Genomic DNA, 15,125 nt, shown 5'->3' on the forward strand with positions numbered 1-15,125 from the left:
TAAAAATTATAAGTTCATAATATTTTTATTTTTGAATCTTATAAAATATTTGAAAAAGTTTATAAAATCATCCCAACACCCTTTTAGATATAGATGGAGATTATATGTTTTGATGCAAACCTACGAAAATATACTAAAATAAAGCCCACATAATATAAAATTTTATTATGTTTATTTAATTAAATGAAAACAAGCAATACAAAATTAATAATTGATAGAAATTGATAAAATAAAATAATTTTAAATGTATATGAAAAAAAAGTATCAATAGAGTTAAATTAACAAAATAATTGTAAAAGTGTGCTCTCTAAAAATGAAAAATTAGGTAATAAAGAGTGGATAAAGAAAAGGGAAAAGATATGAAAGAAAAAAACAGAGTAAATTATTACCAGCTTTCTTGAAGTTTGGTATAATTTAAAGGGTAAATTATATTTTGTCATTTAAACTATATCTGTTTTTACACTTTGATATTTAATTTTTTTTTTGTGTATCAATTTGTCATTTCAACTATACGAAATTTTCACTTTGTCATATAAAAGGGTTTTTTTTATTGATTTTTTTTGTTTGGGAAAACATCACATTCTGTGCATATATGACAAATATCATATAAACAACCCTTAAATATCACACATGTACTGCATGTGATTTTTTTGATAAAAAAATTGGTTGAGAAAAAGTTTTAAATGTAAAGTGGAAAATTTTGTAAAGTTGAGATGGCAAGTTGACACAAAATAAAATTTAGATATTAAAGTATAAAAACGGTTATAATTCAGATGACAAAATATAATTAACTCTAGTTAAAATACCCCATTGTTGTTTAAAAGATTATCAATATCTTTTGATTTTATCAGCCATTTAACAATTAGCCCAATTCATTAAAAATTGTTAAGTTGTAGATTAATTTTTTTTTGTAAATTGATAAAATATCTTTGTAAATTATGAATTATAATTTTACTTATTTTTAGAAAGTATCTGATCTTTTTTATGAATTAAGTGGATATTCTTTTAATATTTTTAAAATTTTCATCCATCTTGTTGGATTTATGTTATAATTTTTGTTTGTCATAAAGGAAAAAATATGACAAGTGGAAAGTTGCAATTATAAATCTCTAACAAGAATTACATAATATTAATAAATATTACAGAGTATTTATAATTTTTCAAATAATAAAATAATATTTATGATTATATCAAATTTTATAAAAGTTCGTTGTAATTTAAAAAAAAAAAAAAAAGACTAGACCGGCGGTTCGGACCCAAATTTTAAGCCGGACCCACAGCGACATTGACAAACCGTCTTTGTGGCCCCAAAAAAGGTCCTCCTGTTTATTCTTAAGCCCATAAAAAATCCGGAAATTGCAAAATCACCCCAAAACCACTGAGTCGAACAATAAATACTCCCAAGATTTGGGCGCGCTTTTCCTAGAGTTTCCTCCTTGGCTTCGCCTCGAAGGAACAGCTATGGCGTTCTCCGCATCTGCCACTGCTGCTGCTGTTGTGTTCTACTTTGTGCTTTTGATCGCCGTGTCTTCTCGCTCGGGGCACGTGGCAGCACTCGCTGGTAAGTGGTTCTCGCGAGCACGGGGTTTTAATGGGGTTATTCTTCGCGATTACTTTAACCTAATGTTTGTAATTTGTTTTTGAGATGAATATTGCTAGACTAGGTTTTGTTTGCAGCATTCTGTATACTGATGATGGGTTTTTGAATTGTGTAATTCTCGTATTTAGTAGTGCGTGCAAAGTAAGCTAGGAATGTAATTGTAGGTATCAAGCGTATAAAAGAAGCTGTCCCAGTATGTTAAGTTTCTTTGCATTGTCTTGCAGTTTGGGAATTTTTCTGTTTTTGTTTTCTGGGTTGGGTTGGGGGCAGGTGTTGTTCGTTTCGACATTTTGATGTATACTTGTTTGTTTGTATTTTTTTTCCGGACGAAGAAAAAAAATTCTGGTAAATGATTGCGGGTTTAAGATTAGATAACTTCTATATTCTTCCCTAGAATTCGTACTTGGCCCTAGCTGCACATTTTTGGTGGGTGCAGAACATGAGTGAACATTTCATGCTTTATTCTTATTTGGTGTTTCAAGTCTTTTTGGTAGGAATATATGCGGGGTTTGGGCTACTTTTACATGGTTCTTAGTTAATGGCCATGGTATTATGTTAACCGCTGGAAGCTTAGAAGAATCGCTGGGTTTTGATATTCATATTTTTAACCTTCTGAAAGGGCGGTTGCATCTGATATTTGATGTATTTTAATGGAAAGACAGCTATTGGTTTGAGGAAAAGCTAGGTTTGAAAACGTAAACCTCTTGATTGCATAACTGATTAGATGAGAATAATATGCTCAATTGTTCTTGTTTCATGTCCATGAATAGTTACTGATGCATTGTTTTAAACTTTCAGGTAGTGATGTGGAGCATCGTGAAGTAGTTATTGCCACTCCGGCTGTGTTTGTGGGATCTGTTCCACCGGGAGATGTTGTGCGGTGTGCACGTGTCCCTGTCTCTGGTTTATCAAGACTAAAGCTAGGGAGTTATTCAAGTGCCCACAGGATTACTTTGGTCCCATCAGATGAAATTCAGGAGAAATTGTACAAGAAAATTCAGATTTGTTTACACAAGTAAAAGAAGAGATTGATTCTGTCTCATTTTAGCATTTTCTGTGCTAAGATTTTTTATTATGGACACTTTTAACCCCATAAAAAATTTCTTTTGCAGCAATTCTTCACTTGGCTTGTGTCAATGTGAGAGTGATAACTGGGAAAGTATCCAGAGTGGAGCATGGAGCTCTATTGTTTCCCCTTATGTAGACAGATACATTGATGTGAAGTTTGTCAATAACTTGTCGGGTTCTGTGACCGTCACCGTTGGATTAGGTAATTTTCTGTGTGCTTGAGTTTCTTATTCTGACATGATGCTCTTGTAATCTAGTTGAGTCTCATACATAATTATCTTCTTCTTCTCTCTTTCTTTGTGTTCCATCACATGCAATCGCACTCACATCCTCGCCATGTCTTGGTTTTTATTGCAGAGTTTCACAGATGGCGTTTGATCTGTCTGGCTATTGGTTTTGTTTTATTGCTGCTGGCACCAATTGTTAGCAGCTGGGTTCCTTTTTACTATAGCAGCTCGATGGCAATTGGGATTTGTCTTGTCGTGATAATTCTTCTCTTCCAGGTACCTTCATATATTTAATATAAATGCTGATATAATTTCCAGTTCCATAACCTTATCTTTTTCTTTTTCTCCTTGTTAGTTCCTTTGCTTTCACTCGTTAGATCCGTTTTGTGAAACTTATCAGCAGATACTGCTAGCTAATATTAAAAACCTATTTTAGTTGCAGATGTGAGGCAGTATGAGGTTTCTGTATTACGCCTGGCTATTAATTTAGCAGTTTTTTTCTGTAATAATGAAGGAACCTTGTGGTTGCTGATGGGAAATTTGGAAGTGCCAAATTGAAAATCGTTGCTAAATGCTAGAGAAGTTGCCTATCATGGGACAAGTCATAGGATATGTGATGCTTTGTTTGTTGATTTAAAAAGACGATGGTTGAAGGCAAATCTGAATATTTGAACCCAGTTAACTAGTGGCTGACTTTTTGTTTGGAAAATATTTTGGCAAAAGAAAGTAAGTTAATTGCAAAAGGAATCTGCTGTTATCTGCAGAACTAAATTAAGTTCAAAGGACACATACTGTGTGGCTTCTCTTTTTGCCTTGTCCTGATCTCTTTCATCTTCTTCCTTTCCTGGGATATGTCAGCAAAGGTTCAACCAGGAACAGTATGATTTGGATATCCTTATGATACTTGGAGACCATCTCTGGTTTCCAGAGAATAATAAGTGTGCATATTACATTGAGTAAAGTAGAATCTAACGATTTGAGGAAAGACACAGGAAATAGACTTGAAGTGACTCTAGCTTCTTCTGGCAAGATCTAGTGCCATTACTCAATTTTCCCCTTCTTTGTTTGTCTTATTGTTCTTGTGGTCGGTTTGAATGTTGAGTCATGAGTAGGATCCCTTTACTTATCCAGCATACATGACGGAAAAAACTTAAAACAACTGAATGTTTTTTCTGATACTGAGTTGCACAAAATGGACATATATAATACAAGCAAACAGTTTTATTACTTTTGAGAGTTCGAGGACTTTTAGCACACATTGGTACCTCTCTCTCTCTCTCTCACACACACACATACACATACACACACACAATATGTACATGCTAGTTTTCTTTTGAGTTCCTTCTAGAGGGTTTTCTTGTTGGCAGGTTGATTCTTGAACAATCTTTCTCAGAAAATTGGTCTGCATTCTATATGGACATTGTTCTATATGATATTTGGTTTGTTTACTTGTTTACCTGTAAGGTTGAATAGTTTCACTTAATGGACTACATGGGATCCCATGTTAGGTAATTTTCTTTGAATTGCATTTGGTGCCTCTCTGTATTATCCCGGTTGCATTTCTTTCACTACAGTGAAGTTTCAAGTCTGAGATTTGTTTTTGTGGTCCATTACATTTTTTTTGCATTGTCTTTCAGGGAATGAAACTGTTGCCAACTGGCAGGAAAAATGCTCTATATAGCACAATATGTGGCTTGGCGGTAAGCGTTCATGATATTATGTCATCTCTGTGGTCGGAGAGACCAATGCTTTCTCTTCCTTCCCCCTGTTTTTAATATAGATGTTTATTTATATTTGGTCTGCTGTGTTATATTTCAGCTTGGCGCTGGCACTTTTTTACTGAATCGACTCTCAACGTTTGTCAACTCAATTCTTGTCAATTTTGGGATCAGTGAAGAGATGCACAACCCTGTAAGTACTTGTAGTTATTCTTTGATGCAAGAACTGGAAGAATATATATCTATATATCTATATGTGCGTGTATATATAAATACCATTGTTATCTCTATCACCTTCATGAATGGGATGAACTTCAGAATTATTTATCTATTATTCTGCCATTGAAAAACGTCAATATGTTTTAGATACCTCCTGCTGTACACGAGACTCTCCTTGGGTAATGGAAAATTAGTAAAGTATTTTGTATTGAAGCTTGCCTACCCTCTTCTGGATCTATTTGATTGAGTTGGCCACAGACCTTGGAGTTATCAAACAACTGTTATGCAGATTACAGCTGAGAAAGAGTTCCGTGTAGAGTTAATACTCGTAGCTGTATTAACTGTAGTTAATACCGGAAGTATATGTACAATAAGCTAACATGCAAAAGCAACATGCTTCTCTTTTAGAGATTTTGCGAGCTTAAAGTTGTGTCGCAGGTTATAGATTAATCTTATTTGTTCTGTAAATGTTTGTATAATACTGTGCCCTTTTGCACTGGTAAGCTGCTCACTTATTAACACTATTCTTTTTGGACTCTCTATTCTTTCTCAGTTAAATACCTGTGTAGTTGTGCATAACTAGAATTCTCATTCGCATGATACATCCCCATGGCCAGTTATAATCACAAATTTTCCTTGTTTCTCCATTGCAGTATTGTCATTTTTTACCTTTTTTTGTCTATAGGTGCTTGTATTCTTGCTAGTTGGAATCGTACTTGCTGGAGCTGCTTTTGGATATTGGCTTGTGCGGAAATTTGTTGTTGCTGAAGATGGAAGTGTGGATGTCGGCATAGCCCAATTTGTGAAATGGGCTTTACGTGTAATTGCTGTTACTTTTATCTTCCAGGTTGTATTATTTTCTATAATTTCGTTAATGCATATTGAATGATAGATTCTTACAATTTACAATCTTCTACAGCATCAAATGGTTGGGTAAATAAGTCATAAATGTCATGCAAAGTGCAGTGTTACTAGTTTAATCACGGGCCTCGTACATCATGCTTTTATTCTTGTAATTGTAGATCATCTTTGTTGCATGTGTTGCTAAAATGAACCTGCTAGCAGTAAAACATACTGTCTTATCTATAATATTCTGTTTCTCTGGGTTAGCGTTGCCAGGTTACTGTTGTCCAATCAACTTTTCCTGTATGTTTATGTGATATTTATATTATCTCACAAAATGCATGATTCCATTTAGTTTTTGACTTTTTCAATGACCGTTTAGTATTGCTAGTGTGTTAGTGTTGTCTTTAAAAAAAATTATTTTTTATTTGCTTTCTAGAATTTAGATTTATGCCTATAAATCTTTCCTTCTGCTTTATAAATAAATTATTTCAGCATTTGACTTTTACTTGTTTTCAATGTCAGAGTACATTGGATACTCCTTTGGCAATGGCACTGCTTGTATCTCTACTGGGGATTTACTTTTCCCTGACTTCTTTGAAGTGGGGTGGCCTCGGGTAACCGCTATATGTTTTCCACTATTGCTTTTATTATGCTTCTTACTGCCATTAATTACGAATCAGTACACCTTGTAGATTACCATGGTCAACAAATATATGCTGTGTTTTTTAATGTTAAACTGTGGTTTTATTAGTCATTAAGATTGGCGAATCAGTTCTTGCTTGATCTCTTGCCATGAGTTTTAAGAATCTATTTTGTCTTTTGAGGTATAATGGTTATGTGTTAATCACGAAATACAAACACATAATGGGCATGGTACTTGCTGAACATGAGTTTTCCTTTACAAAGTACTTTAATTGTACACATGCAGGGTATCAACATATTCTGTTGATAGGAGTCCTCTCAGGCAGAGCGGCATAAGATTAAACAAGAATAAGCGTGCTGAATTCTTGAGTAGGTCTGCAACAGTGACTCCTCGGGGAAGTTTATGGAAAAGCAACAAGAGTTCACCTGCATGGTCAAACTCCCCTGTGAAAGGTACCCACTGATAAAGCTTACTTTTTCTCCTCCATCTTTTTCTTTATTTCTTTTGCAAATACTTTCCTAGGAATTTGCATATTCATAATGCTAGACATTGCATGCATATAAGTATGGATGGATTTCAATGGACACAATTGCACTTTTGAAAATGGGTGTAGTAGTGGTAAATAATGGTGGGTCATGGTAAAAAGCTTTCTGGAAGGAAAGGAAAATTACGTGTCTAAGTTCCAGATCTTGTCAGGTCTGGGAGTGCTGGAGAAGAGTTTCATCTTAGTAAATGTTGAATATTTTTTTTAGGTTAGAAAGTTCACAGTTGGCTTTGTGTGTCTGTAGGGTAAAGCATGTGGCTTTGGATCCAGTTGATATGAATTTGAGTATTAGAAACTCATTTGAGCTCCATATGTTAGATATACCAGTACAAGCTTTTAAAAGTTCTTTTTGGTTCGTTAATATTTGAAATCTTCTCGGTTGACTAGATAAGCTAAAATGATCACTTTACACTCAAGCTTGGCATATGTTAAACATATTGGTGTTAGGTTAGATAATTAATCTAAACTTTAAACATTTACATAGTGTTTGGATTCATTTTCTGTATTTTGTTTTGTTTTGTGGAGATAGAGAGAGATAAATAAGTATGTGTTGGAGATAGTGTTTTGGCTCATCTCGGGGATCCCCAAAATGAAACCAAACAAAGTTTTAAGTTTTCATAGTGGTGCTGTTGGGTTTGGGACTCAGATCTGAACTGCTGACACCTCAAAAACTGCTTCAGATGTAACAATGAAAGGTTTTATTCTCCAAATGAGCACAAGAACTGACGTTGGGCAAAGATTTTCCTTGTCCATGGAAAATAAGAAAATTTGGACAATGGTATTCAACTTATTAGTCTTCATCTAGTTTGCTAGTAAAATTAACGCATTAATTCAAGATAAGTTCCTGCAGTCTCCCTTCTGTGATATTTATCTTAACATTTTGTATATACAACAATGTTAAGAGTCTGATATATAATGCTTTACAAGCCTTTTACTCTGTCACCATTCCTGCTTATGCGGAACTGGCTGCTTGGAAATGACTTGTATTATCATAACACGAACTTACTTGATTTTTGGTTGCTGCAGGTGTTGTAACACCTTCTAGTCGGAAAAGTACAAGTATTTCCGGGGATTACTACTCAACCTTTCACAAGACGCCCAACAGGAAGAAATTTTCCGAGGAAGAGTGGAGGGATTTCACAGAGGAATCAACTCGGCAAGCACTTGCAGAGTGGGCATCATCTCCTGAATTCACAGATTGGGTCATTAATCATGCTGATAGAATACAAATCCAGCCGGAGGCTAGTTCTGAGGAATCAATTGGAAGTGGTTCAGATTCAACCGATGAACATCTTGCGCAGAGTAGCAGTCTAAGAGGTTTATTTCGGTCGCGCCGCTTGTAGATGGTATGAATGGTGCATGGCCTTTGTTCACCATCCCCTTTTTTTTTCCTTTTCCTTTTTTCTTTGAGATGTTAGTTTAACTTAGTCTGTAGATTTATGCACTTCATCTTCCAAATGTCGCTCGGCTAGATTCTTTTTAATTTTGCTGTAATTTTACCCAAAAGGTTCTGTATATGGTAGCAATCCTTATGACCTTAGTCTTGGCATATTATTAGTGATCTTTATGTTTCTAGTCTTCTAGTGATGCTTGAATTTGTAATAGTCAAGCGAAAAGCAACATAGATAATAATGTATAAGTTACCATTCAGACAGAATTAAACAAATCCAAACTTCCGGAAACGGCTAATAAAAATTAGTCAAAAATTTGAACTATCATACAACAGTTCTGGATTGATTTGTGTTCAACAACTCCCATTAACTGCCACCATAAACAGATAAAGGGTACAAACCTAGTAGTACTCTAGGAAAGACTGCACGGCTTCAGACCGGGGCCTGTTCCCCTGCAAGAATATGACAAAGCACAAACACATAAACAAAAGATACTTCATTCTCTTTTCTGGAACAGAGAATTTAATGTTTTCTCAATTATGGAAATAATAATCAGGCAGCAAATGAACATGGGACCGATTGTTCAGACCAAGAACATGATCCCACAGGAAGGAAAGGTGATGAAATTATTTACTAACTTATGATTTGGGGTAGCCACATTGACTTTTCTTTCTCTCTTGAATTTAATGTGATGTGTGTGGCTAAGGCGCAATTGTAGTAACAATATTGCCCTTTTCTCTTTTCCATCCTATCATATGTTAGCAGCCCTTTTTCTATTTAACACTTTCAGACAGGTTTCTGTCAGCCACCCACCCTACCCAATGCAGAGGAAAATGGGAAGGCATCCATGTTCTGATAAAGAGGGGATCAAGAAAGGCCCCTGGACTCCTGAAGAAGACATCATTTTGGTGTCATATATTCAAGAACATGGCCCTGGAAATTGGAGGGCAGTACCTACAAATACCGGTAATCTTACCGACATATTGTCCACATATAGTTCTTTCATCTTCAGTAACTTAGTACATGTATACATAGTTTTCGCAAGAATTCTTGAAACAATTGTGCGTGTGTTTGATGAGTTGGTTTGTTTTATTAAGGTTTGTTGAGATGCAGTAAGAGTTGCAGGCTGAGATGGACTAATTACCTCAGACCAGGAATCAAGAGGGGCAATTTCACCCCACATGAAGAAGGGATGATCATCCATCTCCAAGCACTGTTAGGCAACAAGTAATCTTCAAAATATTGACTGTTAATTATATATATCAGCAATTGTTATTACACAAACTTTCAAGTCATTCTTGACAGAAAATTACATAAATCATTCTACTTTCCTATTCTTGGACAGATGGGCTGCTATAGCAACATACCTCCCACAAAGAACAGACAACGACATCAAGAACTACTGGAACACTCATCTGAAGAAGAAGCTCAAGAAATTCCAGTCACCTTTGGATAATCCCCAAATGCCAGTGTCTGATCACATCTCAACAGTACCTTATAATAATCACCAGTTCATGTCTAAAACTTACACTACTCATCATCATGAACAGAATAGTACTAATGATGAGATCAACATCAAGAACCAGTCATCGTCGTCGTCAGGCCTGTTCAGCAGGCAGCTAAGCCATGAGCAAAACCCTTCTTCATCGTCGTCATCATATGCGTCCAGTGCAGAAAACATATCAAGACTCCTGGAGACATGGATGAAATCATCCAACCGTGAAAACGGGGAATTCCCAACTGAGTTCAGTGAAAATGGGATTAGTAGATTCAGCACTGATCAAGAACTTAAGGGGGGTTTTGAGCATGGTGAGAGGATGAAAATGGACAGCATTCCTCCATTGTTGTTTCTTGAGAAATGGCTGATGGATGAAAGTGGAGGCCAAGTTGAAGGAGACAGCTGCATGAACGTTGTTTTTCCAAGTTTGAGTTGAATCAGTTCTAAATATGTTGGAATAGTTATGATCTTTGAGAATGTATTTTGTTTTCTTCTAGGGTTTCATCAACATTTGCTCTCTCTCTCTCTCTCTCTCTCTCTCTCTCTCTCTCTCTCTCTCTCTCTCTCTCCCTCTCCTGCAACTTGCTAACAAATTATTTAAAAATATATCTTGAATAATGGTGATTAGCAATGAGAATTTTACTAATTAAATAGCTCGACCCTAATTTTAGTATCAAAATTTTTCGTAGCTATTGAGTCATTTTTTTATAGTGGTTGGATTAAATATTTTTTTTCCCAAAACAAATCTCTTTGAATTAAGTGATTTTTTAAAGTGGTAATTACATACAATATGATGACATTAACATTTTGATAAATTGAATGATACATTAATTCAACCAATACCTTAATATGTATGATTCAAAATACTAAATAAATTATAATAATTCACGTAAAAAGTGAGCGAGACTAACACTCACATAAAATAGAAAAATATCAACATGTCGGATATATGGGACTTATAACACTAGAAAGAAAAGTAGGTTAGTTTTCACCACTTTTGGGTCCCTTTTGGACTCCCAGGCATGCGTTTGTCCTTTGGTTGGCTATACTCGAGAAACTCTCTATCTTGGACAAACCTTGGCTCTCTCATCTGGGCAGTTCCTGTATCTTATGTGATGATGACATAATGAAAACACATACACACATGTTTTTCCATTGTAGATATTCTCGGAGGTGCTTAAGGGTGATCCGACAGACCCTTAGGTTTTACTGGCCTAACCGTGATTGACCAATGGATGTTTTGTGGGCAACAACGAAATGGAAGAGCAAGGATTTCATTTCTGGGTCCTACCGCACCCTTTTGGCTGCAGCTGTTTATCATATTTGGTGCGAACGCAACCTTTGTCGGTTTGACAGAGTGGAGCATGATGCTTCAAGCCTTGTTGCTATCATTATAGGGGATGTGCGAGAAATGATACTTAGTGCTGACTTACCTTATTCTATTAGCTCATGTGTACTTTATCGTTTATAGCTGATCCTTTGGCCTGTCGAGGATCCCTAGCATTGAAACATGTTATATTGTACATCCGTACTCCTTTTACTTAATGAAATTTACATTTAACGAAAAAACTTAAAATTAATGAAATTATTCGTTGTTAAATATGTCGCAAAATATTTTAAATAAATACAGTGTAATAAATTGTCGTATAAGTTCTTACTATTAGTAGTTATACTAATTACAACTATCTCTCTTAAGATTTGGCATAAATACGAATATCTCCTTATTGTTTGAAAAATTATAAATACCTCCCTGATGTTTGATTAAATTATGTAATCATTGGATGGATGTATGAATTGTCATTATTTTTTCTAAAAAATTAGAATTTTATAAAATCAAACAGGTGGATGAAATTTTTTTAAAAATTATAATTATCCACTTAGTCCATAAAATAAAATTATAATTTTTAATCCAAAAGGTATTTTGGTCAGTTTACTACCAAAAAAATGAATGAAAATCTAACAGATAGGGCTAATTATTAAACGACAGTTAAAATCAGGTATTGATAATTTTTCACATAATAAAGAGAAATTCATAATTATACCAAATTTTAAAAGAAATCGCCATAATTTACTCTAGTAATTATTGATACATGTACGTATGGTGGCAATAGTCAAATACATATACCCACAAAGTTCTTCTGATAACTCCTATAATCGCTAATTATTAACACTGACCATTAAGTTTGTAAAAATCATCATATATCGGACAGAGCTAAAAGTTATATTACTATCATTAATGCTTATTAATTATAAATAGAGAAAATTGAAATTTTCGTCCTATAACTTAACAAGAGTGGCAATTTTGGTTCTCTGTTAATTAATTTTCGTAATTTAGTCTTATAATTTTGACAATTTGACAATTTTGAACCAATCTAGTAGGAAAGCCCCAATTTTAAAAATCATATGTCTGCACATGTATTTTTTCAACAAAAAAGAATTAACATTATCAAAATTTTAAAGTTAGATGATTAAATTATGAAAGTCAACTGGGTTATTTATTAATTTATATTAACAAATTATATTAATATAATTTATTAAAATACTATAATATTAATATGTCGAGTCGTGATTCTATAAAAAAAACAATTTTTTAAAGCAAACAGGCCAAGTCGCGATCTATTGGTTTGTGATTTGAGATCCCGACTTGGCCAATTTTCTTCTTTTTTTTTATTTAATTAAATTTTGTATAAATTAATTTTTAACAACTTCTTAAAGTCCAAAAAATCATAAATTTAAAATTGTATTAATTTAAAAAATTATAATTAAGTGTACAAATGCAATAGAGTATATATTTTTGTACAAATGTAAAAAATACAATGAAGTATACAAATATTCTTGGCAACCCCAGTACTGGCACATCTGATTGTGTAGAAGAATTTCTTTGTTGGGCTTGTTGCCTTGCACGCGTTTGTGCCCAGTCCATTTCGTTGTGAATACGTGATGTTTGATTTCGACCAGAGCACGAAGAGATGCGAATACTAGTGTCGTGGACCAACTCAAATTCCGGTACATCTCAATAATTTTCGAAATGCAGAGGTTCAAATGACTTGGAATATGTATTCTTATAAGCCTTTATATCGTAATAATCCTTCAACATTGATGCAACATTAATCATATATTAAGCGCATATCTTTTAAGCGTGAGTGCAAGGAATATCAAATTGTGTCCACTTACCGCAAGAACATTCTCGGTTGGCAATTTTGACAACATGGGTATTGACTCCATGTCCATTGTAACGTCATGTAACAACCGAAGCGGACTGTTGGAACTGATGGTATTTGGTGACGGTATGCTCAATAGAATTTTGATGCGAATGTGTGAACATCTTATGTGCAAAATCTATCCACAATTGGTTGTTGGCCAACATTACACTACTTCTCTCTAACCTCTCACGAAAACAATAGACACTTCGCTGAAACGTCATCTCAGCAATTGCTGTCAATGGTAGGCAGCGAGCCCCTTTCAATACTCTATTTATGCATTCTGACATATTTGTCGTCAGAATTCCGCATCGCCATCCACCATCATGAGATGCTGTCCGTTTTTTCTTATTGATCCTGTCTAAATACTCAAACGCGGATAGTTTCTGCCTCTTTATCTCTTCCATAATGCGATTGAATTTTCTGATCTGATATTCAAACTATTCATCGCTCGATAAGTTGCGCTGCCAGCTTTCGAACGAGGGATCCTCATCGCCGCAATGGGCGTCTGATCATATGTAACAGACCATCCATCGCTCGATAATTCACCACCAAAATACACAAAAATTTCAACGTGAAAAGATAAAGTAGACATAATTAGTAAGTAACAAAACAAATTTTCGCACTATATTTGAAATGGCAAGGACGTGAATGAATTGTTGTTGCTTTAGCTGTCTGAAGCAAGTCGTGCATGACATATTTATACACGACTAGATACTTGCATTTAAAATTAAACCTACCCGTCTTTATGAGATTCGAAATTTTCATTGTGTTTATAGCACAAATTACACGACTGCAGCATCTGAATGACCCATCACTGGTCGCATTCAAACCAAAATTAAGACTGGATATTTTTGACATTTGTAATTGTATACTTCATTGTATTTTTTACAATTGTACAAAAAAATATACACTATTACATTTGTACGCTTAATTGTAATTTTTTAAATTAATATAATTTTAATATTATGATTTTTTGAACTTTAATATGTTATTAAAAATTAATTTTATATAATTAATTTATACAAAATTTAATTAAATAAATTTAAAAAAAAATAAAATGAGCCAAGTCGTGATTTAAGATTGTGACTTGGCCTTTTTCGTTTAAAAAAGATTATTTTTTTAGTCAAATCACGACTCGACATATTAATATTATAGTATTTTAATAAATTATATTAATATAATTTTTTTAATAATAAAAAAATAAATAAACCAAAATCAACTCGTGCAGAACCAAAATTGTCACTGCCTAAGTTATAAAATGAAAATAGAATTTTTTTTTATTTTTTTTGATTAATTTATTCAGCACTGGCCTCAGTACACCATATGCTGGGGGACATGTTGATTTCTAGTGCTTGAAAATTATATTTTTGTTGTTATAATAATTTGAATTATGAACTTTATTTATTTATTTTTCCTAAGAAGAGTAAAAAATAGTTGAAGTTTTTTAAAAAATATTTTTACAATCCACTTGTTCACCACTACTTTTGCCGAACCCCTTGACTTGAAAAACTATTTTTTAAGCTCTAATTTTTAATTAAAATATGTTATTAATTTATTTTCTTCAAGAGGAGTAAAAATAGTGGAATTTTCAGCAAAAAATATAATTTTTTTAATTTATTTGTTCAGCACTGGTCCCAGTACACTGGAGGTATGTTTATCTGTGCTGCTTGAAAATTATATTTTTGGTGGCTCTAATTTTTTGAAGTACGAACTTAATTCATTTATTTTTCTAGGAGTAACAAATAGGTGAATTTTTAATTAAAATATAATATTTTTATAGTCTATCTTTCTGGCACAACTTTTCTCAAATTCCATGTTGGGGGCATTTATACTTTTAAGCCTCTAATTGTTCAATTATAAATATTATTAATTTATTTTTTCTATGAAGAGTAAAAAATAATTTTTTAGCAAAAAATATGAATTATTTAATAAAAAATTATAATTTTCGTCCAATAACTTAAGAGTGTGACAATTTGGGTCCTATATAGCCAAAAAGCCCTAATAGTAAAGTCATGTTCCTAACACATGCTCTTTTCCCCCTAAAAATGGACTGAAATTGTCAAAATACGCCCTGTATTTTGTAAAATTACAGCTATATACACCTCATGAGATAATAGTTGTAATTACAGCTATACCCCTATTCAAAAACAAAACTTACACAAACTCCC

General features: G+C 33.6%; 2 protein-coding genes across 2 annotated transcripts; both read left to right on the forward strand.

The window, feature by feature from the left end:
* Positions 1 to 1,374: 1,374 nt before the first annotated feature.
* LOC105162827 (guanosine-3',5'-bis (diphosphate) 3'-pyrophosphohydrolase, putative (DUF2215)) lies at positions 1,375 to 8,405 on the forward strand. The gene is made up of 10 exons (XM_011080960.3): positions 1,375 to 1,561; positions 2,399 to 2,615; positions 2,713 to 2,870; positions 3,026 to 3,171; positions 4,533 to 4,595; positions 4,714 to 4,806; positions 5,518 to 5,679; positions 6,201 to 6,292; positions 6,607 to 6,773; positions 7,892 to 8,405. Exons 1-10 carry the CDS (start codon positions 1,462 to 1,464, stop codon positions 8,206 to 8,208), a joined length of 1,515 nt encoding a protein of 504 aa, XP_011079262.1. The 5' UTR covers positions 1,375 to 1,461; the 3' UTR covers positions 8,209 to 8,405.
* A 431-nt stretch (positions 8,406 to 8,836) lies between these two features.
* LOC105162826 (transcription factor MYB60) lies at positions 8,837 to 10,273 on the forward strand. The gene is made up of 3 exons (XM_011080958.3): positions 8,837 to 9,222; positions 9,354 to 9,483; positions 9,602 to 10,273. The coding sequence occupies exons 1-3, from the start codon at positions 9,012 to 9,014 to the stop codon at positions 10,188 to 10,190; spliced, it is 930 nt and encodes a 309-aa protein (XP_011079260.1). The 5' UTR covers positions 8,837 to 9,011; the 3' UTR covers positions 10,191 to 10,273.
* Positions 10,274 to 15,125: the final 4,852 nt, after the last annotated feature.

This window comes from Sesamum indicum, linkage group LG5, assembly GCF_026168435.1.
Source record: "Sesamum indicum cultivar Baizhima isolate 11 linkage group LG5, ASM2616843v1, whole genome shotgun sequence".
NCBI lineage: Eukaryota > Viridiplantae > Streptophyta > Magnoliopsida > Lamiales > Pedaliaceae > Sesamum > Sesamum indicum.

Coding starts and splice junctions, on each gene's coding strand:
- LOC105162827 (XM_011080960.3), top strand. CDS start 1,462: ATGGCGTTCTCCGCATCTGCCACTGCTGCTGCTGTTGTGTTCTACTTT. Junction 4,807..5,517: donor GTGAAGAGATGCACAACCCT/GTAAGTACTTGT, acceptor TTTTGTCTATAG/GTGCTTGTATTCTTGCTAGT. Junction 5,680..6,200: donor CTGTTACTTTTATCTTCCAG/GTTGTATTATTT, acceptor TTTCAATGTCAG/AGTACATTGGATACTCCTTT.
- LOC105162826 (XM_011080958.3), top strand. CDS start 9,012: ATGTTAGCAGCCCTTTTTCTATTTAACACTTTCAGACAGGTTTCTGTC. Junction 9,223..9,353: donor GGCAGTACCTACAAATACCG/GTAATCTTACCG, acceptor TGTTTTATTAAG/GTTTGTTGAGATGCAGTAAG. Junction 9,484..9,601: donor CAAGCACTGTTAGGCAACAA/GTAATCTTCAAA, acceptor ATTCTTGGACAG/ATGGGCTGCTATAGCAACAT.